The sequence below is a fragment of the Puma concolor genome, chromosome B3 (genome assembly GCF_028749965.1).
Source record: "Puma concolor isolate L17-30 chromosome B3, mPumCon1.1.hap2, whole genome shotgun sequence".
NCBI classification, from domain to species: domain Eukaryota; kingdom Metazoa; phylum Chordata; class Mammalia; order Carnivora; family Felidae; genus Puma; species Puma concolor.
The window spans coordinates 98,930,707-98,952,507 of NC_141672.1; the positions used below are offsets into that span (position 1 = coordinate 98,930,707).

A 21,801-nucleotide genomic window follows, 5' to 3' on the forward strand; every position below is an offset into this window, starting at 1 on the left:
ATAGATTTAAGACCAGGTGCAAAATCCCATTGTGACTTCCCTTTGTTCCTAATGAGATAACATATTAAACATTCCCATCTAAAACTTCGGGTTTCCAAAGTTCTCTACAGTTCTGCTGAGTGTATTATATCACACACATTTCAGGTAGGAGATATAATGTTTCTGTTTTATGGTAGGGAAACAAAAGGGACTTGACTTTTATTTAAAATTATGTTACCAAGATTGAGTTAAGAAAACCAATCTGGGTATAATGGTTCTCACCTGATAAAGTGAACACTTAGGAAAAATATACTGCTTAGATATGAAAGAGTATTCCAGGGAACTGTGAACAACTCAAGGATCATCTAACACCTGTGATTTGGGGCCGTCACACAGATCATCTGGCTCTGCACCAGTGGCCATGTTTTATGAAGAAATGTGATCATGATCACCTTGAGGAAAAACAAAGTTAGAGAAGTCTCTTGCTAACATGGAAACCTGGGGCTGATCAATCTGCCTTGCTGGACCTCAGTTTTCTCATCAGTTAAATGTAAGGGTTGGGTCTGATTATATAAGGGGATTGTATCAGCTTTAATGTTCCATGATTTCACATTCTGGATGAAATAGCTGACTACTGAAAATGGCAGGTGCCTATTGACTAAAACATGAACAGTGATAGGTTATATTCTTACATTTTCACATGTTGTTGAACAATATGTACTTAGCATCCACCTCATGTGCCAATAACTCCTAAATTCTGTTTATTTTAGACTCTGGCTGCCCGGAAATCTGGACTCTCCCTGGCTATGGTCATTAGGACATCTCTAAACAATGAGGAACTGGTAGGTGCAGAGTCGATTGCTATGTATTGATATAGTCCAGGGGAAGGCAATTCTGATCAAGCCACTCAGTTGTAATGTTGATTCCAAAATTCCAGAAATAACTGGCAACATAGGGAAAGTCTGACCCTAAACAAATTTCATCCAGACCTCAACTTCACTATCATACAGATTATCCTCTGTTGATCAAATATGCATGCGCCTCTCTGTCTTTACAAATGTTATTCCGTCCTAATGCATTTTACCTGTAATTCTCCCCTTGAGAAAAATCCTGCTACATTTTTATATGATTCAAATTTTGCCTCCCTTCTGAGGCTGTCCCAAACATCTTTCTCCCCTTGTGGCTGAATTTTCAGCTTCCTCCTTTGAGCTTTTTCTAGCATTTAATCACAACCTCCATACTGTAGTATAGCAAAAGTGAAGGTTGTTTGGGGTGAGTCCCATCTGTACCAGTAAATTAGCATTGTTACACCTGGCATTTTATCTAACTTCTCTGAGTCGATTTCTCTCATCTGTATAGTGAGGTAATAAGACAAATTATTAAAGGAGTGGATACATTTTTAACACTTGGCACTGCTTAGAGTATAGTAAAACATAAATGCAAGCTGCTGGTTTTATTATTTTTATAAGCAATTAACTTTATTATTTTGCATAAACCTTTGCTTTTAGACTGCTTTCTTGAGGGTAGCATTGTGTCCTGTTTTTTTGCTCTTGTTAAATACTTTCACCCCTATTGCTTAGTACATTATCTGACATGAGGTATGTACTTTGTAAATTCTTGTTGAATGAAAGAACCAACTGGTTAGAAAATACAAGTAGACTCCAATATCTAGGTCAAGAATTCTTGAATTTGGCTCATTAGAGTCACCTGTGGTAGCTTTAAACCATGCAGATGCCTGGGTCTAGCTCCCAGTGATTCTGATTTAATTGGCTTCAGATGTGGCTTGGGTCTAAAGGGATTTAAAAAAAATTTTAGGCGATTCTAACTTGCAGTGGATGTTGTGCTGTGGTAACTCCTTCCTGCCCAGCCAGTCTGTTGGGTTTTTACTAGAGACAATTTATGTGTCCTCCCTTAGGTGAACTAATAGATTTTATAGGAGTGACACTCCTATAGTCCTATAGAATGTAAAGGACTTTGTCATTCCTATAGAAGAAAAAATTTGCCACTGATAATACTTGTTTTAAATCTCTATAGACTTGGCATTTAACACCATTATTTATATGTATATTTCACAGTTTCTTCTTCTTGTCACTGTGTCTTAAACCCAGAAACCAACCTTTACTAGATCTCTATCCCAAACTCTCCCCAGCCTAGTGCATATCAGAAAAAACAAAACAAAACAAAAATAAAAAAACAAAAAACGTCCATTTGAATATTTGGGTGCTACAGTAAATAAAAACATTTTCTCTTGTGCCAAAGTATTAACAAAATGTGGCTGATTTTCCAAGGATCTTATTCTTATCTATTAGATTTATGATGACATGTAATATTTGAGTGTAGTTTGGATACAAATGAAATTAAACATCTTCTGGTACATGAAAATGCACCATATTGCTTGCTGAATCTTGAAGTGTCTAGTCTTGGGCTTTTGAGGGAGTAAGCAAGGTTGAGCGTTTTTATCATTAAACTCCTACACTATTTCCTTTTTGTAAATATGGTATTTGGTCTGAACCACAAATATTCATTCGTATGAAAAGTTAATAGGAAAGCGATAGAAATGAGAAGAATGCTATTACATCTTCTGTGGCCCTGGATAGGGAACACACCTTCACTTTATGGTTAAATTAGTTATTGATCTTCTCATCCACTTAAACATACATTTATTTCTTTAGTTTCAGAAAACCTATGTAAAAGACTTTTCTGTGTGGGTGTTGGGTGGATGAATAGAGTTCATCAGCTCTCCATGGAATTCATAAAGCCCATTTCCCTGGGGCCCATATCTCAAAAAGTAAATGAAATATGACTTGTGCACAACAGGCATATTAAATGTCACTCTTGACAAGCTGTCACATTAAGTCATTACATCGGCAACTAACATAAATGCTGAAGCAAATAATTCCCACTTTTGGGTGTTGAAAACCTTCCTAGGCACCTTTAATGTGAAAGCATGAAATATGTGTCCTTTACATAAAGGAAAATGGCTTTGCCATGTGGAAAATATCACATGCTGGCACATCCGTTTTAATCAAAGAGATACATGGTAAAAAGTTCAGTCATCTCTTCCAAAGCATGAAAGGGCTCTCAAGTTTGATGTGAGATGACAGTGGGTCAGCCAGCACCACCTCTGTGGTCTCCCTGTGAGCAGTGGGTAAAGCAATGCCAGGTGCCCCCATCTATCACCATTTCCATCTTGCCCACAGAGACCTATTGGGGCTGATTGGAAATCTCAGTCTAAAAAGCCCTTAAGGACCATAGTTTCTGAACATTTCGATCTGACCTAATAACACAAGAAGGGGTAACACTCTAGTATCCCTGTATCACAACAGTAGTATTCCTGATGCTGTACTGTTCTGCTTTGTGCTTGTTTTCACAGACTCAGTTTCCTGGGTGTGGCCCCAACAGTGGGGAATCAAATTAAAACCATTCAATAAATCACTGACTTGAGTGTCTATTATGTGTCAGGCATTGTTACAGATTCTGAAATATGACAGTGAATAACTCTACTAAAACTCCCTGCCATCATGAGGTTTATAATACAGTGAGAAGGGAGCTGAGATAGCATGTTTTACTCCCACTATTGCTACAGGTTGTAGTGAAAGCTTCTTAACAGGTGGGAGTATTTAAATTGACAGTGTCTGATGAGGGTTATGGGACACTCAAGTTGGGTAAGGGATGCAAATCACCAAGTCTGGAAGGGATTCTAGTACCCTCTTTATTCTGTCCCAGGTATTCACATCTAACTATGGTTAGGGGGCTGGTCTATTGGCTTGCTTCCAGAAGTGTCAATTCTCATGAAGTTTGGTTTATCTAGGTGAGTGGAGGTCCTTTCAATGACAAGATCCATGCCCAATGAAAAGGACTTATAAGAACTAGGTATGGGAATAATTAGATCAGATCTGGGCCCTATTTTTAGCATAATACTGGAAAGATGACATAGAAGCAGGAAGCAGGCCAGAATACCTGTGTGGTGCCTGAGGTTCAGTCAGGACGCTGCAGGCTCACACTATGCCCAGGTACACTGACTCGGGACAGGAACAATTTCAAACCAGAAAATTGAGAACTGAAGTGACAAGGGTCTGAATTTGAATTTCAGCTCTACCTCTATTATCTTTGTGAACTCATTTCTTTTCAGTACGTTTTGCCTCCCTAAGATGTGTTCACCTCGTTTGTAAAATAAAAGTAGTAATACTTACTCTCCACAGTTTGTGAGAATTAAAAGAAAACATTGTCTTGCCAGCCAGAGCAGGTGGCAGAGAGGGAAGAGGAGTCGCAATGAAGTCTCTAGAGTATATGCTTTGTCCCATGCCTCCCTGTAACCTCCGCAGCTGCAGGTCAGATTCCAGGGTGTACTGATATGGAAATCCATGGTAATCACAAATTTAAAGGTGTTCTCTTGTTTGCAAGTCTTGTTATTGGTCCTGCGTCTCTCCTTCAAGAACACAGTCTGGTTTGAGAGAGATAGAGCTCCACTATTTACTAGTTGTAGGAACATGGGCAAGTTACTGAAACTTTCTTGGCCTTGACTTTCTTATGTTTGCTAGTTACATAAGATTTTTCATCTGTGTTTATAAATAAAATGTCCTGTGGTTTACTGTGTCTTTAAGCAATTTTGGCGTCAATAACCTAGCTTTGTAAAATAAGTTGGGAAGCTGTCTCTTTTCTTACTTCTCTTGAATAGTTTGTGCACAGTACGTGTTGCTATGCCTTGAAAGATGGACAAACTTGCCTCTAAAACCATTGTGTAATTTTTTTGAGAATGGTTATTTGACTACTGAATCAATTTAATGTAGTAGTTCCATCCATGTTCTTTAAACATTTGTTCTTGATTCAGTTTTGATCATTTATATTTTTTCCAGAAAGTTGTCCTTTTTTTATCACCTAAAATTTCAAATTCCATCAAATTGTTCATATAATTGTATGACATAAAACTTGTGCTGGGGTGCCTGGGTGGCTCAGTCGGTTGAGTGTCCGACTTTAGCTCAGGTCATCATCTCATGGTGATGTGAATTTGAGCCCCACATCCGGGCTCTCTGCTGTCAACACACGGCCCAACTTAGATACTCTGTACCCTTCTCTTTGCCCCTTCCCTGCTCACACAATCTGTCTAAAAAATAAACAAACATTCAAAAAAAAAAAGATTATGCCATTTTCACCTTATTTGTGTTTTCTCTCTTTTTAAATCAATACTGCAAGAGATTTCTCTGGTGTTTGTTTTGTTGACTCCATATTGGTTTTTTTTCTATTTCATTTATTTTCTTATTTAGATTCATATTCTATTCTCTGTATTTACCATGAACCTACTTTTCTACATAGTTCACTAATTTTGACTTTATTATTAACTATTGCATACACACAAAAGAATAATTACAAAATAATTGAAAAACAGTATATATACTTGTGTATCCATGACAGCTTAGGAAGAGAAAAATAAATATTTAATAAATGATGCAATGATTAATATTTAAGTCAGTTTAGAATGTTTATTCTCCCAAAGACAAGCCATATGAACTATTATTGTTACTACATTGTATTATTTTCAGAGGACATGGAATACAAATTTGGTGATTTGCATTTAATTGACTATTTTATAGTTTGGCTCATAATTTTGTAGGTATACCATATGGGCTCTTTTTGTTGGGTACATAAGTTTTGGGACTTCTATATTCCTGAATAATTTTCTTTCAACTTTGTTGGTAATCTTATTAATGTCTTAAATGTTTTTTCTTTAAAATATTTTCTCTATGCTATTAATACAGCTATACCAAATTGATAGATTCAGTACTTCCTTGATAGAACTTTTTTAGTCATTCTTTAAGTCTTAACATGTTTTATGTGTACCTCACATAGCTTAGTTTTCTTTTTTTTTAAATTTTAATGTTTATTTATTTATATTAGAGAGAGACAGAGTGTGAGCAGGCAAGGGGCAGAGAGAGAGTGAGACACAGAATCTGAAGCAGGCTCCAGCCTCTCAGCTATCAGCACAGAGCCTGATGTGGGGCTATGAACCCACGAACTGTGAGATTATGACCAGAAATGAAGTCACAAGCTTAACCGACTGAGCCACCCAAGCGCCCCTCACAGAGCTTAGTTTCAATTCTATTCAAGAATTTGTCTTTTTACAGGTGAACTCAATCAATTTACATTTATGATAGTGTATTTGAGCTTAGTTCTATTCCTCTTTAAAAATATACTGTCTCTTTTTTAATTGCTTTTCTAAGGTTCTTTTGTGGAGGTTGAGTTTTACTTTCCCTCTCCTCAACAGATGAATTAAAATGATCTATACTGTTTATTTTAATATAGCAGATGTTTCCTAAATGTATCATAAATATACTTTACAATTTCTTTTATTGAAGTATAATTAACATACATTGCTATGTTAGTTTCAGGTGTATAATATTGATTTGACAATTCTGTACATTAGTCTGTGTTTACCATGATTAAGTGTCGTCACCATCTGTTCCCATACATTGTTATTACAATATTATTGACTATATTCCTTGTGCTGTATTTTTTTCATTGCTGTGATTAGTTTATTTTATAGCCAGAAGTTTGTATCTCTTAATACCCTTTATTTCACCCATCTCCCCACCCACCTCCACTTGGAATCATCAGTTTCTTCTCTTTAAGAGGAACAAGGTAGGGGTGTCTGGGTGATTCAGTCAATTAAGCCTCTGACCTCAGCTCAGGTCATGGTCTCCTCCCTCATGAGTCTGAGCCTCACATTGGGCTCTCTGCTGTCAGCACAGATCCTGCTTCGTATACTCTATCCCCCTCTGCTCCTCCCCTGCTCTTGCTTTCTCTCCCTCTCTTAAAAATAAATAAATAATTGGGGCGCCTGGGTGGCGCAGTCGGTTAGGCGTCCGACTTCAGCCAGGTCACGATCTCGCGGTCCGTGAGTTCGAGCCCCGCGTCAGGCTCTGGGCTGATGGCTCAGAGCCTGGAGCCTGTTTCCGATTCTGTGTCTCCCTCTCTCTCTGCCCTTCCCCCGTTCATGCTCTGTCTCTCTCTGTCCCAAAAATAAATAAACGTTGAAAAAAAAAATTAAAAAATAAATAAATAATTTTTAAAATTTTTAAAGAGAAACGATGTGTGGTTTTGTTTTAGTATGTTCATTTGTGTTTTTTTTTTATTGTCATCATTTTTTTAAAAAGTTTTTAAATTCCAGTTAACCTACAGTGTAATACTCGTTTCAGATGTGTAATACAGTATTCAGCACTTCACTGCATCACCTGGTGTTCATCACAGGTGCACTCCTTAATCCCCATCACCTATTTAACCCATCGCCTCCACTACCCCCATTAACTGTCAGTTCTCTACAGTTAAGAGTCTGTTTCTTGGTTTACCTCTCTCTCTCTCTTTTATATTTTTGAAAGAGAGAGACAGAGTATGAGTGTGGGAGGGGCAAAGAGAGAGGGAGACAGAGAATCTGAAGCAGGCTCCAGGCTCTGAGCTGTCAGCACAGAGCCCAATATGGGGCTGGAACCCACACACCATGAGATCATGACCTGAGCCAAAGTCCGACACTTAACCAACTGAGCCACCCAGGTGTCCCATGCCTCTCTTTCTTCTTTTGTTCCTTACTTGTTTATTTTTGTAAATTCCACATATGAATGAAATGATATGGTATTTGTCTTTCTTTGACTTATTTCACTTAGTACAAAGTCTTATAAGTCCATTCATGCTGTTGCAAATGGCTAGGTCTCATTCTTTTTTATGGACAAGTAATCCCTTATGTGTGTGGGTGTACATATCTGTCTGTGTATACCATTCTTTTGTCCATTTATTAAAGTTGCTTTCATTTCTTGACTATGGTAATAATGCTGTAATGAATATAAGGGTGTATATGTCTTTTCAAATTAGTGTTTTCTTTCTTTTTTTTTTTTTGTTTTGTTTTGTTTTGTGAATATCCAGTAGTGGAATTACTGGATCATATGAATAGTTTCATTTTTAAATTTTGAGGAACCTCCATACTGTTTTCCACAGTGGCTTCACCAACTTACGTTCCCACCAATAGTGCATGAGGGTTCTCTTTTCTCCACATCCTCACCAACACTCATTTCCTGTTTTTGATACAAGCCATTCTGACTGGTGTGAAGTGATCTCACATTATGGTTTTGATTAGCCCTGATGGATGGTGACATAAGGCATCTTTTCATGTGTCTGTTAGCCATCTGTATGTCTTTTTTTGGAAGAATGTCTATTCGGATCCTCTGCTCATTTTTTTAATTGGATCGTTTGGTTTTGGTATTGAATTATAGAAGTTCTTTATATACTTTGGATATTAACCGCTTGGATATATCATTTGCAAATATCTTCTCTCATTCAGTAGGTCATCTTTTTGTTCTGTCAATGGTTTCCTTTGCTGTGCAAAACCTCTTTATTTGGGTGCAGTCCCAATAGTTTATTTTTACTTTTTTTCCCCTTGTCTCAAGAAACAGATACATAAACATATTGTTAAAGTTGATGTCCAAGATAATACTGCCTGTGTTTTCTTTCAGGAGGCTTATGGGTTCAAGTCTCAAATTAGGTCTTTTTTTTGTTTGTTTGTTTGTTTACTTCTGAGAAAGAGAGAGAGAGGATCCCAAGCAGGCTCTGTGCTGTCATCGCAGATCCCAGTGTATGGCTCAAACTCATGAACCATGAGATCATGACCAATTGAGTCACCCATGCACTACTAGGTCTTCTTTTTAATATTATTTTTTAACATTTATTTATTTTGAGGGAGAGAGAGACAGAGTGTGAGCAGGGAAGGGGCAGAGAGAGGGAGACGCAGAATCTGAAGCAGGCTCCAGTCTTTGAGCTTTCAGCACAGAGCCCGATGTGGGCCTTGAACTCACTAACCCAGAGACCATGACCTGAGCCAAAGTTGGATGCTTAACCGACTGAGCCACTCAGGCACCCCTTAATGTTTATGTTAAGAGGAAGAGTGTACACGTACATGCGTGGAGAGGCAGAGAGGTTGACAGAGAATCCCAAACAGGTTCCTCCTCACTGTCAGTGCGGAACCTCACAAGCCCTGAGATCATGACCTGATATAAAACTTAGACGCTTAACCCACTGAGCCACCCAGGTGCCCCTCACATGCAGGTCTTTAAATTGGTTGTGTGCATGATATAAAAAAGTGGTCCAGTTTTCATTCTTTACATGTAGCTGTCCAGTTTTCCCATCATCTCTTATTCAAGAGACTATTTTTTCCCATGGTATATTCTTTCTTTCTTTGTCATAGATTGCATTTATAGTTGTGGGTTTATTTTAGAGCATTTTTCCTGTTGTATTGTTCTAGGTGTATGTTTTTGTTCCAGTACCATACTGTGTTGATTACTACAGTTTTGTAGTGTATCTCAAGCTTTGTTCTTCTTTCTCAAGATTGCTTTGGCTATGTGAGGTCTTTTGTATTTCCATACAAATTTTAGGATTATTTTTTCTAGTTCTGTGAAGAATGCTATTGCTATTTTGATAGAGATTGTACTGAATCTGTAGTCTGCCTTGGGTAGTGTGGACATTTTAAAAATATTCCAATCTATGAGCATGATACATCTTTCCATTTGTGTCATCTTCAAATTCTTTCAACAATATCTTGTAGTTTTCAGAGTATGGGCTTTTCACCTTCTTGGTTAAATTTATTCTTGGTGCAATTGTAAATGAGATTGTTTTCTTAATTTCTCTTTTGGATATTTCATTATTAGTGTATAGAAACACAACAGACTTCTGTATGTTAATTTTGTGTAACCTTTACCAAATTATAAGTGTTAATATTTTTTTGATGGAGACTTGAGGATTTTTTATATATAGTATCATGTTATCTGTCAATAGTGACAGTTTTACTTCTTTCTTACCAATTTGGATGCTTATTTATTTATTTATTTTTCTTTTCTTTTCTTTTTTTTTTCTGATTGCTGCAGCTAGAACTTCCAGTACTATGTTGAATAAAAGTGGCAAAAGTGGACATCCTTATCTTATTCCTGATCTTAGAGGAAAAGTTTTCAGTTTCCCACCATTGAGTATGATGTTAGCTGTGGGTTTTTCATATATGGCCTTTATTGTGTTGAGGTATGTTCCCTCTAAACCCACTTTGAGAGTTTTTATCATGAATAGATTTTGTATTTTGTAAAATGCTTTTTCTGTATCTATTGAGATTATATAATTTTTTTTACTATTCCTCTTGTTAATGTGATGTATCACATTGATGGATTTATAAATATTAAACTACCCTTGCATCCCTGGAATAAATCTTACTTAACCATGGTGAATCATTTTTTTAATGTATTGTTGAATTCAGGTTGTTAAAATTCTGTGAGGATATTTGTATCTATGTTCATTAGAGATACTGGCCTGCCATTTTCTTTTCTTTTTCTTCCTTTGTTTCTTTCTTTTTTTTGTTTGTTTGTTTTTGTTTGTTTCGGGTTTTTTTTTTTGGTAGTATCTTTGTCTTCAAACTTTAAAATTAGTAACTCTGTCCTGAAAAAAAAAAGATCCAAAAATTCTTAAGCTCTCATTACTAGCCTCAATGATAACATTAAATAAAAGGTAAGTCGAAATGTCATATCAGAAAATGGTCTAAAAACCGCAGGTTTGTAGCCCATAGAATTTAACTGGATATTCCTTTGGGCTTCCGTGGAATCAGCTTTCATAATTCTGGTAGTAAGTTCCTTTTTTTTCCTCAAGCACCTGGAGAATCTATTTCATTTTAACCCTTTTACATATTAAACTATTTTTTCTCAACGCTTCACTATATACAACTCAATCTGCCACATTGACAGATCATTTTTCCAGCACGTAAAACAAATACATTATTGATGCTAGAGTGCTATTGGGAGTATCATTGAGATAACAAATGGAAAGCACTTCAACCATTTTAAACATATAAGTGTGTAGTAAATATTGTATTTTTATCATAATCTGCGTTTACCATACCACTTTCCATGGCTCCATGACTGGCTTTGCTTGGTTACACAAGAGGACAGTGAAAAGGATTCCTTTTAACAGAGATGACCTCCTTTCCTCTCTTATTTCTACAATATCCTAGCCCATCTTTCTAATTTCATGGTCTCTGTCAAAAGATTATCTGTATCTATCCCAAGTGGTAAAAAAAAAAAAAAAAAAAATAGACTTTCCATCTTAAAATGGTAAAAGTTACTCTCCAGTGAATGAATTCATATTTGTTTTAGTCTCTTATATTTAATAAATTACTCATCTCATACTACCTTTATTATTGTATACACTTTTTTTATTGAGGTATATATGACCTATAACATATTAGTTTCCAGTGTACAACATAATGAATTAATATTTTTACATATGTAAAATAATCACCACAGTAAGTTTAGTTAACTTCCATCACCCAAACACAGTTTCATTTTTTTTCTTTCTTGTGATAATTTTTATGATCAGCATTTTTCAAATGCACAGCACAGTATTAACTATGGTCACCATAGTGTATATTATAATCCCATGATTTACTTGTTTCATAACTAGAAATTTACACCTTTTGGCCCCATTCACACACTTTACCTACCATCCTCTGCCTCTGGCAATCACCAATCCGTTCTCTGTATCTGTGAGCTTGGCTTTTTGTTTTTGCTTTTGTTTTTGTTTCTGTTTTCTTAGGTTCTACGTGTAAGTAAGATCATACAGTATTCATCTTCCTGTGATCTAGTTCACTTAGCATAATGTTCTCAAGATCCAACCATGTTGTTGCATATGGCAAGATTTTACTCTTTTTTTTTTTTTTCAACGTTTTTTATTTATTTTTGGGACAGAGAGAGACAGAGCATGAACGGGGGAGGGGCAGAGAGAGAGGGAGACACAGAATCGGAAACAGGCTCCAGGCTCCGAGCCATCAGCCCAGGGCCTGACGCGGGGCTCGAACTCACGGACCGCGAGATCGTGACCTGGCTGAAGTCGGACGCTTAACCGACTGCGCCACCCAGGCGCCCCGAGATTTTACTCTTTTATAGCTGAATTACATTCTGTTATACATACACACATACACATTTTCTTATCCATTCTAATGACACTTAGGTTGTTTCTGTGTCTTTACTGTTGAAAATAATGCTTCTGATGGGGCGCCTGGGTGGCGCAGTCGGTTAAGCGTCCGACTTCAGCCAGGTCACGATCTCGCGGCCCGTGAGTTCGAGCCCCGCGTCGGGCTCTGGGCTGATGGCTCAGAGCCTGGAGCCTGTTTCCGATTCTGTGTCTCCCTCTCTCTCTGCCCCTCCCCCGTTCATGCTCTGTCTCTCTCTGTCCCAAAAATAAATAAACGTTGAAAAAAAAAATTTAAAAAAAAAAAAAAAAAAAAAAAAAAAAAAAAAAGAAAATAATGCTTCTGTTAACATGGAGGTATATGTTCAAATTAATACTTTTATTCTCTTTGGATAATTACCCAGAAGTGGGATTTTTGGGTCATATGGTAGTTTTATTTTTAATTTTTAATTTTTTATGGTAATTCCATACTGTTTTCCATTTAAATTCCCACCAACAGTGCAGAAGTGTTCCCTTTTCTCCAAATCCTTGCCAACACTTGTTATTGTTTGTGGTTTTAATACTGCCTTTCTAACAGATGTAAGGTGTTATCTCTTGGTTTTGATTTGCATCTCTCTGAAGATTGGTGATAGTGAATATATTTTCATGTACCTTTTAGCCATACCTATGTCTTATTTGGACAAATATCTGTTCAGATCCTCTGCCCATTTTTAAATCAGTTTGTTTTCTAGCTATTGAGTTGTATGAGTTCTTTATATATTTTGGATATTATTCCCTTGTCAGATACATGATTTGCAAATATATTCTTCTATTCAGCATATTGTCTTTTCATTTTTTTATGGTTTCTTTTACTGTGAAGAAGTTTTTTAGTTTAATGTTTTTAGTTTAATGTAGCTCCACTTATTTTTGCTTTTTGTGTCAAATCCAAAATACATCATCACCAAAACCAATGTCAAGGAGCTTATCCCCTATGTTTTCTTCTAGGAGCCTATGGTTTCAGGTCTTATATTTAAGTATTTAATTAATTTCTTATAAATTTTTTTGTGTATCTTATAAGATCATGGTTCAGTTTGATTCCTTTGCATGTGGCTGTTCAGTTTCCCCAGCACATCTCTTAAAGAGAGACTGTCCTTTCCCTATTGTATATTCTTGGCTCCTTTGTCATGAATTAATAGAACATATATGTGTGGGTTTATTTTGAGGCTCTGTTCTGTTCTTTTGATCTATGTGTCTGTTTTTATGCAGTACAATGCTGTTTTGATTATGGTATCTTTATAATATAGTTTGGAATCAGGGAGAGTGTTGCCTCTAGTTTTTTTTTTTTTTTTTTTTTTTTTCCTTGAGATTGTTTTCTCTGTTCACGATTTTGTGGTTCCGTGCAAATTTTAAGTTTGCTGGTTCTATTTCTGTGAAAATTGCCATTGAAATTTTCATAGGGATTGTGTGGAGCCTATGTATTGCTTTGGATAATATGAACATTTTAATGATATTTTTCCAACCCATGAGCATGGAGTATCTTTCATTTATTTGTGTCTTCTCAGATTCTTTCGCTAATATTTTATACTTTTCAATGTATGGATCTTTCATCTCCTTGGTTATATTTGCTTCTAGGTATTTTATTCTTTTTGATGCAAGTGTAAGTTAAATTCATTTCTTCGTTTCCCTGACAATTTGTTATTTATGCATAGAAATGAAGCACATCTTAGTGTATTGATTTTATATTCTACAAATTTACTGAGTTTATTTATTTTAACAGTTTTTGGGTGGAGTCTTTAGAACTTTATATAATTACATTCACAATTTCATTGAAAGTTTGAATTGAAGAAAAGTGATACAGTACATGACAAATCTGTCCTAATCTGTTTCCAGGTTGTGTTTTCTGTCATAATAGGTCTGTGTTACTTTGAACTTTTCTTTAATTATTGTATCCTCTTCTTTATCATTATTCACTCTCTTTATTTGGACTTACTAAGTCACTTAGCTCAATGATAATTAGTGTCTGTTAAAAAACAATATAAGTAATACAAATTATTCACACTTTTCCAAGGATAGGCACATAACTTTTGGTGTCTTCACTTTTCTGGTACAAAATTTTACCTGAATAACTTTAACTTCTACAGTCAGTCTTATGTGATGATTGTCCTCGTGAGTAAATCAGACCTGAAATTAGGCTGTTTTTATACTCACAAACTTCTTATGCCATTATTCTGTCTTCTTGTTTATAACAAATTTCAAAGGTCACATTGTACATAATATTTGCTCTGCAAATATTTCTGATGCTTTTGTACAGAAAGAGTGAAATGATACCTACAGGACAGCAAATAGATTTTTTCCCCAAGGTACATGAATAATGCTTCAAAACAAGAAGCATATTTTTTCTTATAGTTATCAAAATGTGTTTTTTTTTGAGAATAGGAAAATCATGGTTTATATAATCCTATGAGGAAACCCACAGGATGATGAGAAGATTAGAACTTTATTAGTTCAGTCACTGGTTAACATGGTAGAGGAAAAAGAGAACAGGTGTATGGCAAATGGAGATAGACATGCTTTGTTCCTATTGTATTAACATTTGGTTGATTGGAATATTGATTGTCTAAAAACACTAGTCATTGCCTTTGGCAGGAAGCCTGAATGCTTTATTTATTGGGTTCATTTTAATTTTCTCATATAGTTATGTAGAAAAGACAATTCATTTTTTTGTGTGTCCTAATTGTTCAGAAAGTGATATATTATAGCATTTCACTCAAGATTATAGTTTATTAGAGGACAGATTTTTAACAAAATCATTGTTTAGGATGTGAGCATCCTTCCCTTTGTAATCTGTAATCTGTATTTGGCTAAAGAGGTTTATCAGAGCCAAAGCATTTCCTACCCTCATTTCTACCGATAAAACGGTGTCTTCACAAAGTAAGTCACCTTCTTTTTTCTTCAGTCAGTTCAGTAATATAAAACTGATGTTTACAGGTTTTATTCCTAATTGCATAAGTCTTACATTCTGTATATAAATAGAAAAAAATCCTCGGAGAACACAAATCAAACCATGACTAACTTTCAAATATTAAATTGAGTAACTTTTTGTTTGTTTTTTTAGTGCTTTTTTGTTTTATAAATTGTTTCCGCAGTGAGCATACATTTTGATATAATTAGAAAATACATACTGGAAAGTGACATCTGAGATTGGTGGTTGTTGTTGTTGCTGCTTTTGTTTTTATTTAGAATGGAGGAAAAGCCAGCAATGTTGTTTGCCAGTGAGAATTATTTTATTTTGTAAGTAACTTCCATGAAGTATTGAGCATGATTTACAAAAGCTTTGTGACTTTTAAAAGAGGGGGAAATAAAGAACATATATACACATCCTTAAATACCAGCATCCTTTGTCTTTTGTCATATAGAAACAAGAGTCTTCTCTTGGATGTAAAATGCAACTTGATCATACAGTGAATGAAAGAATATTTTAAAAAATGAAAATATATTTTAGAAAGCATTAAATGTTTATTGTGGAATATTTGGAAATTTTAGAAACCTTTATAATAGATTAACAGCAAGTCTTCTCTTTTGCTGAATTCATTCTGTCCTTGTTTCCTAATCCCATTAGATTAGGGCTCTGCTTGTTCTTGGCATCATCTTCTCTACATATCTGGATTTACGTAGGCCAGAAACTCTCCCCAGATAACATACGCAGTCTCATCCTTTCATATTAGTGAGGATCCTGTTTATTAACTGTACTTAATTATCTTTCTATCTGTTTAATGTACTACATAAAAAAAAATCTCTTCCTTTTAAGGCAACTTCTAATAGTTACAAACTCCCATCTGTCATGTTCAGTGGCTAATTCTGGGGCTTCTCCTTGTTTTATTCAGTTTTTCATACCCTATCTTTTTTGTCTTATTCCACAGAACTCTTTTATTTTTGGTCCTTTTTATAATCTTGTTTGGTCTGGTCGATCTTTGCTAACTAAGAAATTACCTTATTTTCCCAGGATGCAGTATTCTTGTGAGAGTAAGAATCCCTTATGAGGTATATTTGTACATGCTTTCCTAGCTAATCATTTCCTGAGTTTCTGAACTGACCATCCTTACATCTTATACTTTGCTTCAGTAAGAACTGTTTCCATATGTCATTTATTTTAATTTTCAGCTTTGATAGACATGCTCATATCCCCAAAATCACAAGTGAAAAAGATACATATTATCATTTCTGTCAGACCGAGGATATATACCTTGTAGTGAAGTATACAATATTTTCTCCAGCTTCTCCATCTTTTAAATGTTCAATTTGTTTTAATGCCCCATTCAGTTGATTTTCAGTGTGTTATCTAGTAAATTTTCTTTTTTTTTTTTTTTAATTTTTTTTAACGTTTATTTATTTTTGAGACAGAGAGAGACACAGCATGAGCGGGGGAGGGGCAGAGAGAGAGGGAGACACAGAATCAGAAGCAGGCTCCAGGCTCCGAGCCATCAGCCCAGAGCCCGACGGGGGGCTCGAACTCGCGGACCGCGAGATCATGACCTGAGCTGAAGTCGGATGCTCAACCGACTGAGCCACCCAGGCACCCCTATCTAGTAAATTTTCAATGTTACTATCGTTTTTTTTTTTTTTTTTTTGAAATTAGCTTCATTCTCTTTTTATGAAATGGATCATGGCTCTTTAAACCCAACCAAACAAAACATTTCAATGAAAACTTCTCATCTGTTTACTTAGAACTGTCTTTTATTTGGTTTTCTCCAGTATGTTTAATTTTTTAGGAACTCTTCCTTAAATTTATTACTCCTGCTATAGCTTAAGTATGTAGAGGACTGACTATATATAATTTGAATTCAATGAAAAAGATAATAGTCACAGGATATTAGATAAAATGTATGAACCATTTACTTAACCTTAAAACATGTAGATAAGTTCATATTCAAAACAACCCTTTACCCAACCCTACTTTCTAAGTTGGTATGTTTTTCTTTACTTGTATTCATTAGCAGACTATTCCCACCTAGTGTTCTATTTAGTTAGAATTACTTTCCCCTACTAAGGGAACAACAAATTACCTGATGTGATTGCAAATATAACTAAATTCCACACTTGTTTTTTAGCTAAACCAAAAAGCTACATTATATGCACACACACACACACACACACACACACACCCTGAGCCCAGCTAGAACAGGAAACTGTCTATGGATGGCTGATTGAAAATCTGTTATGCCAAAGTGAATTGTTCAATTCAGTTTAATGGTATTGATAATAATACTCTGCTAAGCTGTGCAGGGGAAGCAAAGATGAGTTATACATCATTTTAATTCTAAAAGAACTCTTAACAGTTATTTTGCAAGACAACGTCTTCATTATGAAATGAGGCCAAAGATTACTTGGGTGAGGCTCTATTGAAAGGATGGATCCAGTTGTTGGTATAAACCCTAATATGGGGGTCCCCCACTTGAATAATTCCTCTATTTGATCACACTGATGTTCTCTAGACTCACGTGAAGTATAAAAAGCTTCAGCCAGACCCTCATGTAGTAGCAAGGCTGGATCTTGCTGTTTAAAAGTTAGAAAAAAATTTAGTGAAGCTTAACTCCCTGCAGGGAATATTCCAGTACCATTACCAAACATATTCTGGGAAAACACACCATGAGGGGAATATACTAATAAAGGGAAATATGCTGTTACCATACTGTGGAATTGAAGAATAATGGAAAGTTGCCCATTTCAACACTGTGGGAAGGTATTCTGAAATGAGATTTAAAGATTATTAATGCAAAATATAAATGTTTCATGTAAATGCTAGGCTCCTACTGGATTTATGTAAATATCCATTCATTATGTATCAGGAAGTTTTGTGAAATTATTTGTAAATGTAACTTCAGAGTGATAGTCTTTCTTTTAAGAAGATACCTGCATTGTTATATATGAAAAGCACAGAGAAGTACTGATCCAAACAGGTCTTTTTCCTATCAACCTAGGATGGTTTCTGGAAAATCCAGTAGCAATACTAACACTTATTATTTATTTAGTATTTTGAAGTCTGTGGAACACATTTGTTACTATCATACAATTTGATCTTCAAAATAATATTGCAGATAGGTAGATAGGGGAGGAAAGTAAGGTTTGTAAGTCTCTGTGGATTACCATACTTCTTTTTTTTTTTTTTTTTTCAACGTTTATTTATTTTTGGGACAGAGAGAGACAGAGCATGAATGGGGGAGGGGCAGAGAGAGAGGGAGACACAGAATCGGAAACAGGCTCCAGGCTCTGAGCCATCAGCCCAGAGCCTGACGCGGGGCTCGAACTCACGGACCGCGAGATCGTGACCTGGCTGAAGTCGGACGCTCAACCGACTGCGCCACCCAGGCGCCCCAGGATTACCATACTTCTAAGTGAAAGAACATTCCCACAAAATATGTGTCATATCCCTACTATGTGTCAGAGACAATGATTGGCACTAAGGAGAGAAATATCGAAGACTGGCCCTAAATATGTCCTGAAGAAGCCCATATTAAATTTCATTGAATGGCCCTATGCTAGGGAACTCAGGTCTCCTCTGTCTACTCATTCAGTGAATTTTTCTACCCCACCAGTGGCTTGTCACTGAGAGTCCTTCCATGTGTTGTAAAAACTTATCTCCCTTTAAAATATTACCATTACCATGGGAGAGTCGCATATAAGTTTTACCTGCTACTAGTGCTCTCTTATTAATTAGTTGGTGACCTTGTTCTTAAAGGATAGGCAATGAAAACAGTCCATTGTAGAAGGAATTATAGAATGAGCATTCTTTGGAGCTGGGAAGGGTTGAAAGGTCTGGGAGAGTACAGAGTCATGGAAGAGATACCGCTGTAGGATGCAAAAGAGGGGCGGGGATGTTTCTGGATCATTAAGTCAGCATTTAGAATGCTTTGAATCTACTTAACAATCTTACCAAGAACCAGTTTAGACCAAGGATAGCTATTTAAAGATGTGTGCATGTGTACATGCTCACACATATATATGTGCGTGTGTGTATATATATATACGTATATATACATATATATACATATATATATATACACACACACATATATATTATGTATGTGTGTTATATATAGTATATATAATGTATATGTTATAATGTATATAAAATATACTATATATATATTATACATATGTTATATATGTATATACAATATATATGTATATATTAATATTTCTTAGGCACCAGTATTAAGACAGGGACTAGGTTATGCTCCAATGACTGATATAGCAATGAGCAAGAATTTCATAATCCTTCACCTCATGGAGTCCACAGTATAGCAGGGGTGTGGATATTATCAAGTAATTAGAGCTTCTTGCTGCTATGAAAGAAGCTTGCACAACAGTGGAACCCAGTCCAGTCTGGGATGTAAGGGAGTTCTTTGTGTTCACATGACAAATTGGACCCTAGTACACTGAGAAAAGAATAGTGAGCAGAGTTCTTGTCATTACTTAAATCAATAATTAAGGGGCTCTTTCAAAATAATATTTTCAGGGAAAAATGTTATTTGTTGAAATCCTTGAAATACACTGACTTGGCTGGCATTGAAACTTATCTCATCTTTACAGAAAATACATGTCTTCAAGAAGACCTTGCAGGCACTGATCTACCCCATGTCCTCCACCACCCCTCACAATTTTGAGGTCTGGACGGCAACAACACCCACCTACTGTTACGAGTGTGAAGGGCTCCTGTGGGGCATTGCCCGGCAAGGCATGAAGTGTTTGGAGTGTGGAGTGAAATGCCATGAAAAGTGTCAGGACCTCCTAAATGCTGACTGTTTGCAGAGTGAGTACCTACTTAGGCTAAAGACATGTATGCATAACCTACATGCTTTCATATTAGGCCTCTGCAGTTCTTGCTGGTTTTCAGTAATTCCACCCCCTACCCCTCCTACTTCACAAAGATTCACATACCACCCATGACATTATATTGTTGATGCTGTGTTCCCATAGTGCCAGGCTCTGACTTAGATTCCTCAGAATGACCAATTGCATGCTTGTCCAGTAGAAAACTTGAAAGTGGCTTCTGATCTGTTTGGTTACTTCCATATCTTAATAGCCCTGTGTGGAAAGTGGGAGTGTGTCAAGTTATGTTCCTCAATCAAGGACTAAGGCACACCCTTGTAAAATATATATATATTTTTTTTTTTAATTTTTTTTTCAACGTTTATTTATTTTTGGGATAGAGAGAGACAGAGCATGAACGGGGGAGGGGCAGAGAGAGAGGGAGACACAGAATCGGAAACAGGCTCCAGGCTCTGAGCCATCAGCCCAGAGCCTGACGCGGGGCTCGAACTCACGGACCGCGAGATCGTGACCTGGCTGAAGTCGGACGCTTAACCGACTGCGCCACCCAGGCGCCCCTAAAATATATTTTTAATATTTATTTTTGAGAGAGAGAGAGAGAGAGAGAGAGAGAGAGAGAGAGAGAAGGGCACAGAGAGAGGGAGACACAGAATCCAAAGCAGGCTCCAGGCTCTGAGGTGTCCTCACAGAGCCCGATGCAGGGCTCAAACTCATGAACAGTGAGATCATGACCTGAACCAAAGTCAATTGCTTAACCGACTGAGCTATCCAGGAACCCCAGAAGGCACACCCTTGTGATTACAATAATCTGAATTCTTTTCCAAGCCTATTTGGTATCTTGGAACCAAAGGCTTCATTTTTCTCCACCAAATGAACAGGAATAATAAAATTTATCTCAGAGGTTTATAGGGAAGACAAAATGAAATAGTCTTTGCTAAGAAGTTGGCGAATAGGAGATGCTCAGTGAATATTAATGGCTTCCTCAATCTTTTACACTTGTGTATAGATACATATCACTTCAACCGTTATTAAAAGTTATCTTAAATTTTCCATCTCCAAAAGAAATTATTTATACTAATATTTTATATTAGGTCCAGTAATGCCAAAACATCACAGTCTAAGATATATATTATTGACTTCACTCCTGCATTGATTTGGTTGTGGCTGCTGGCCTTAAATTACTAAAACAAAAAACAAAACAAACAAAACACATCACCAAAGAAATGTACTTAAACATGTACTTTCATTTGCAAACTTTTTTTTTCATGACTAAATATTGTCCCCTCTGTTTACTGTTTATATGAATATAACCAATGGATAGAGTCCATGGCCTTCCTAAACTTGAGGGGGATCAGAGAAAAATGTCAAAGATTAAATCACAAATGCTGTCACTTTTGGTTTTGTAGTAAATCATACTCATTCTACGGTTTTCTCTCCTTTATTAGTATTCTTCCTACACAGTCAAAACTGTCAGATCAAATGGAGGCTGTTAATGGTAATGAATGCATTTTTTTTTTTTTTCAGAATAGGTAGTGTGTCTTTGAAAAAAAAATCTAGGAATAACTGCTTAAAAGGAAAGGGTATGGACTCAGTACTAAGCTAATTTTCATAATCTCATAATCCAATTAGAATTGAGTCTACTTATTTAAAAAGTGAATTGTAAACAGGCATCTTAAGAAATAAGCCTATTAGGGTGGTGACGTTTGAGAAAACAGGAGAAATATTGTCATCCAGAAACAAATGGCTTGAGGGGCACCTGGGTAGCTCACTTGGTTTAAGCATCTGACTCTTGATTTTGGCTCAGGTCATGATCTCAAGGTTCATGAGATTAAGCCCCATGTTGGCCTCTGTGCTGACAGCAGAGATCCTGCTTGAGATTGTCTCTTTCCCTCTTTCTGCCCCTTGCCAGCTCTCTCTCTCTCTACCAAAATAAATAAATAAATTTATAAAAACAAAGGACTTGAATATATTAATGAAAAGAAAAGGTGTATATTATACCTCAGAAATTAGCTGATTTTTCTTTCAGTGTTT

General features: G+C 36.1%; 1 protein-coding gene across 5 annotated transcripts in view; it reads left to right on the plus strand.

Moving 5' to 3' along the window:
• UNC13C (unc-13 homolog C) overlaps positions 1 to 21,801 on the plus strand; it is a 627,591-nt gene that overhangs the window by 247,067 nt on the left and 358,723 nt on the right. For 3 of the 5 annotated variants that reach the window (XM_086710729.1, XM_086710726.1, XM_086710728.1), the window contains exons 10-11: positions 752 to 821; positions 19,531 to 19,750. In XM_086710729.1, coding sequence (XP_086566855.1) covers positions 752 to 821; positions 19,531 to 19,750 — 290 coding nt within the window. Of the gene's footprint in view, positions 1 to 749; positions 822 to 19,530; positions 19,751 to 21,801 lie in introns of all 5 variants that reach the window. The other 2 variants (XM_086710727.1, XM_025918786.2) reach the window with 1 other exon arrangement.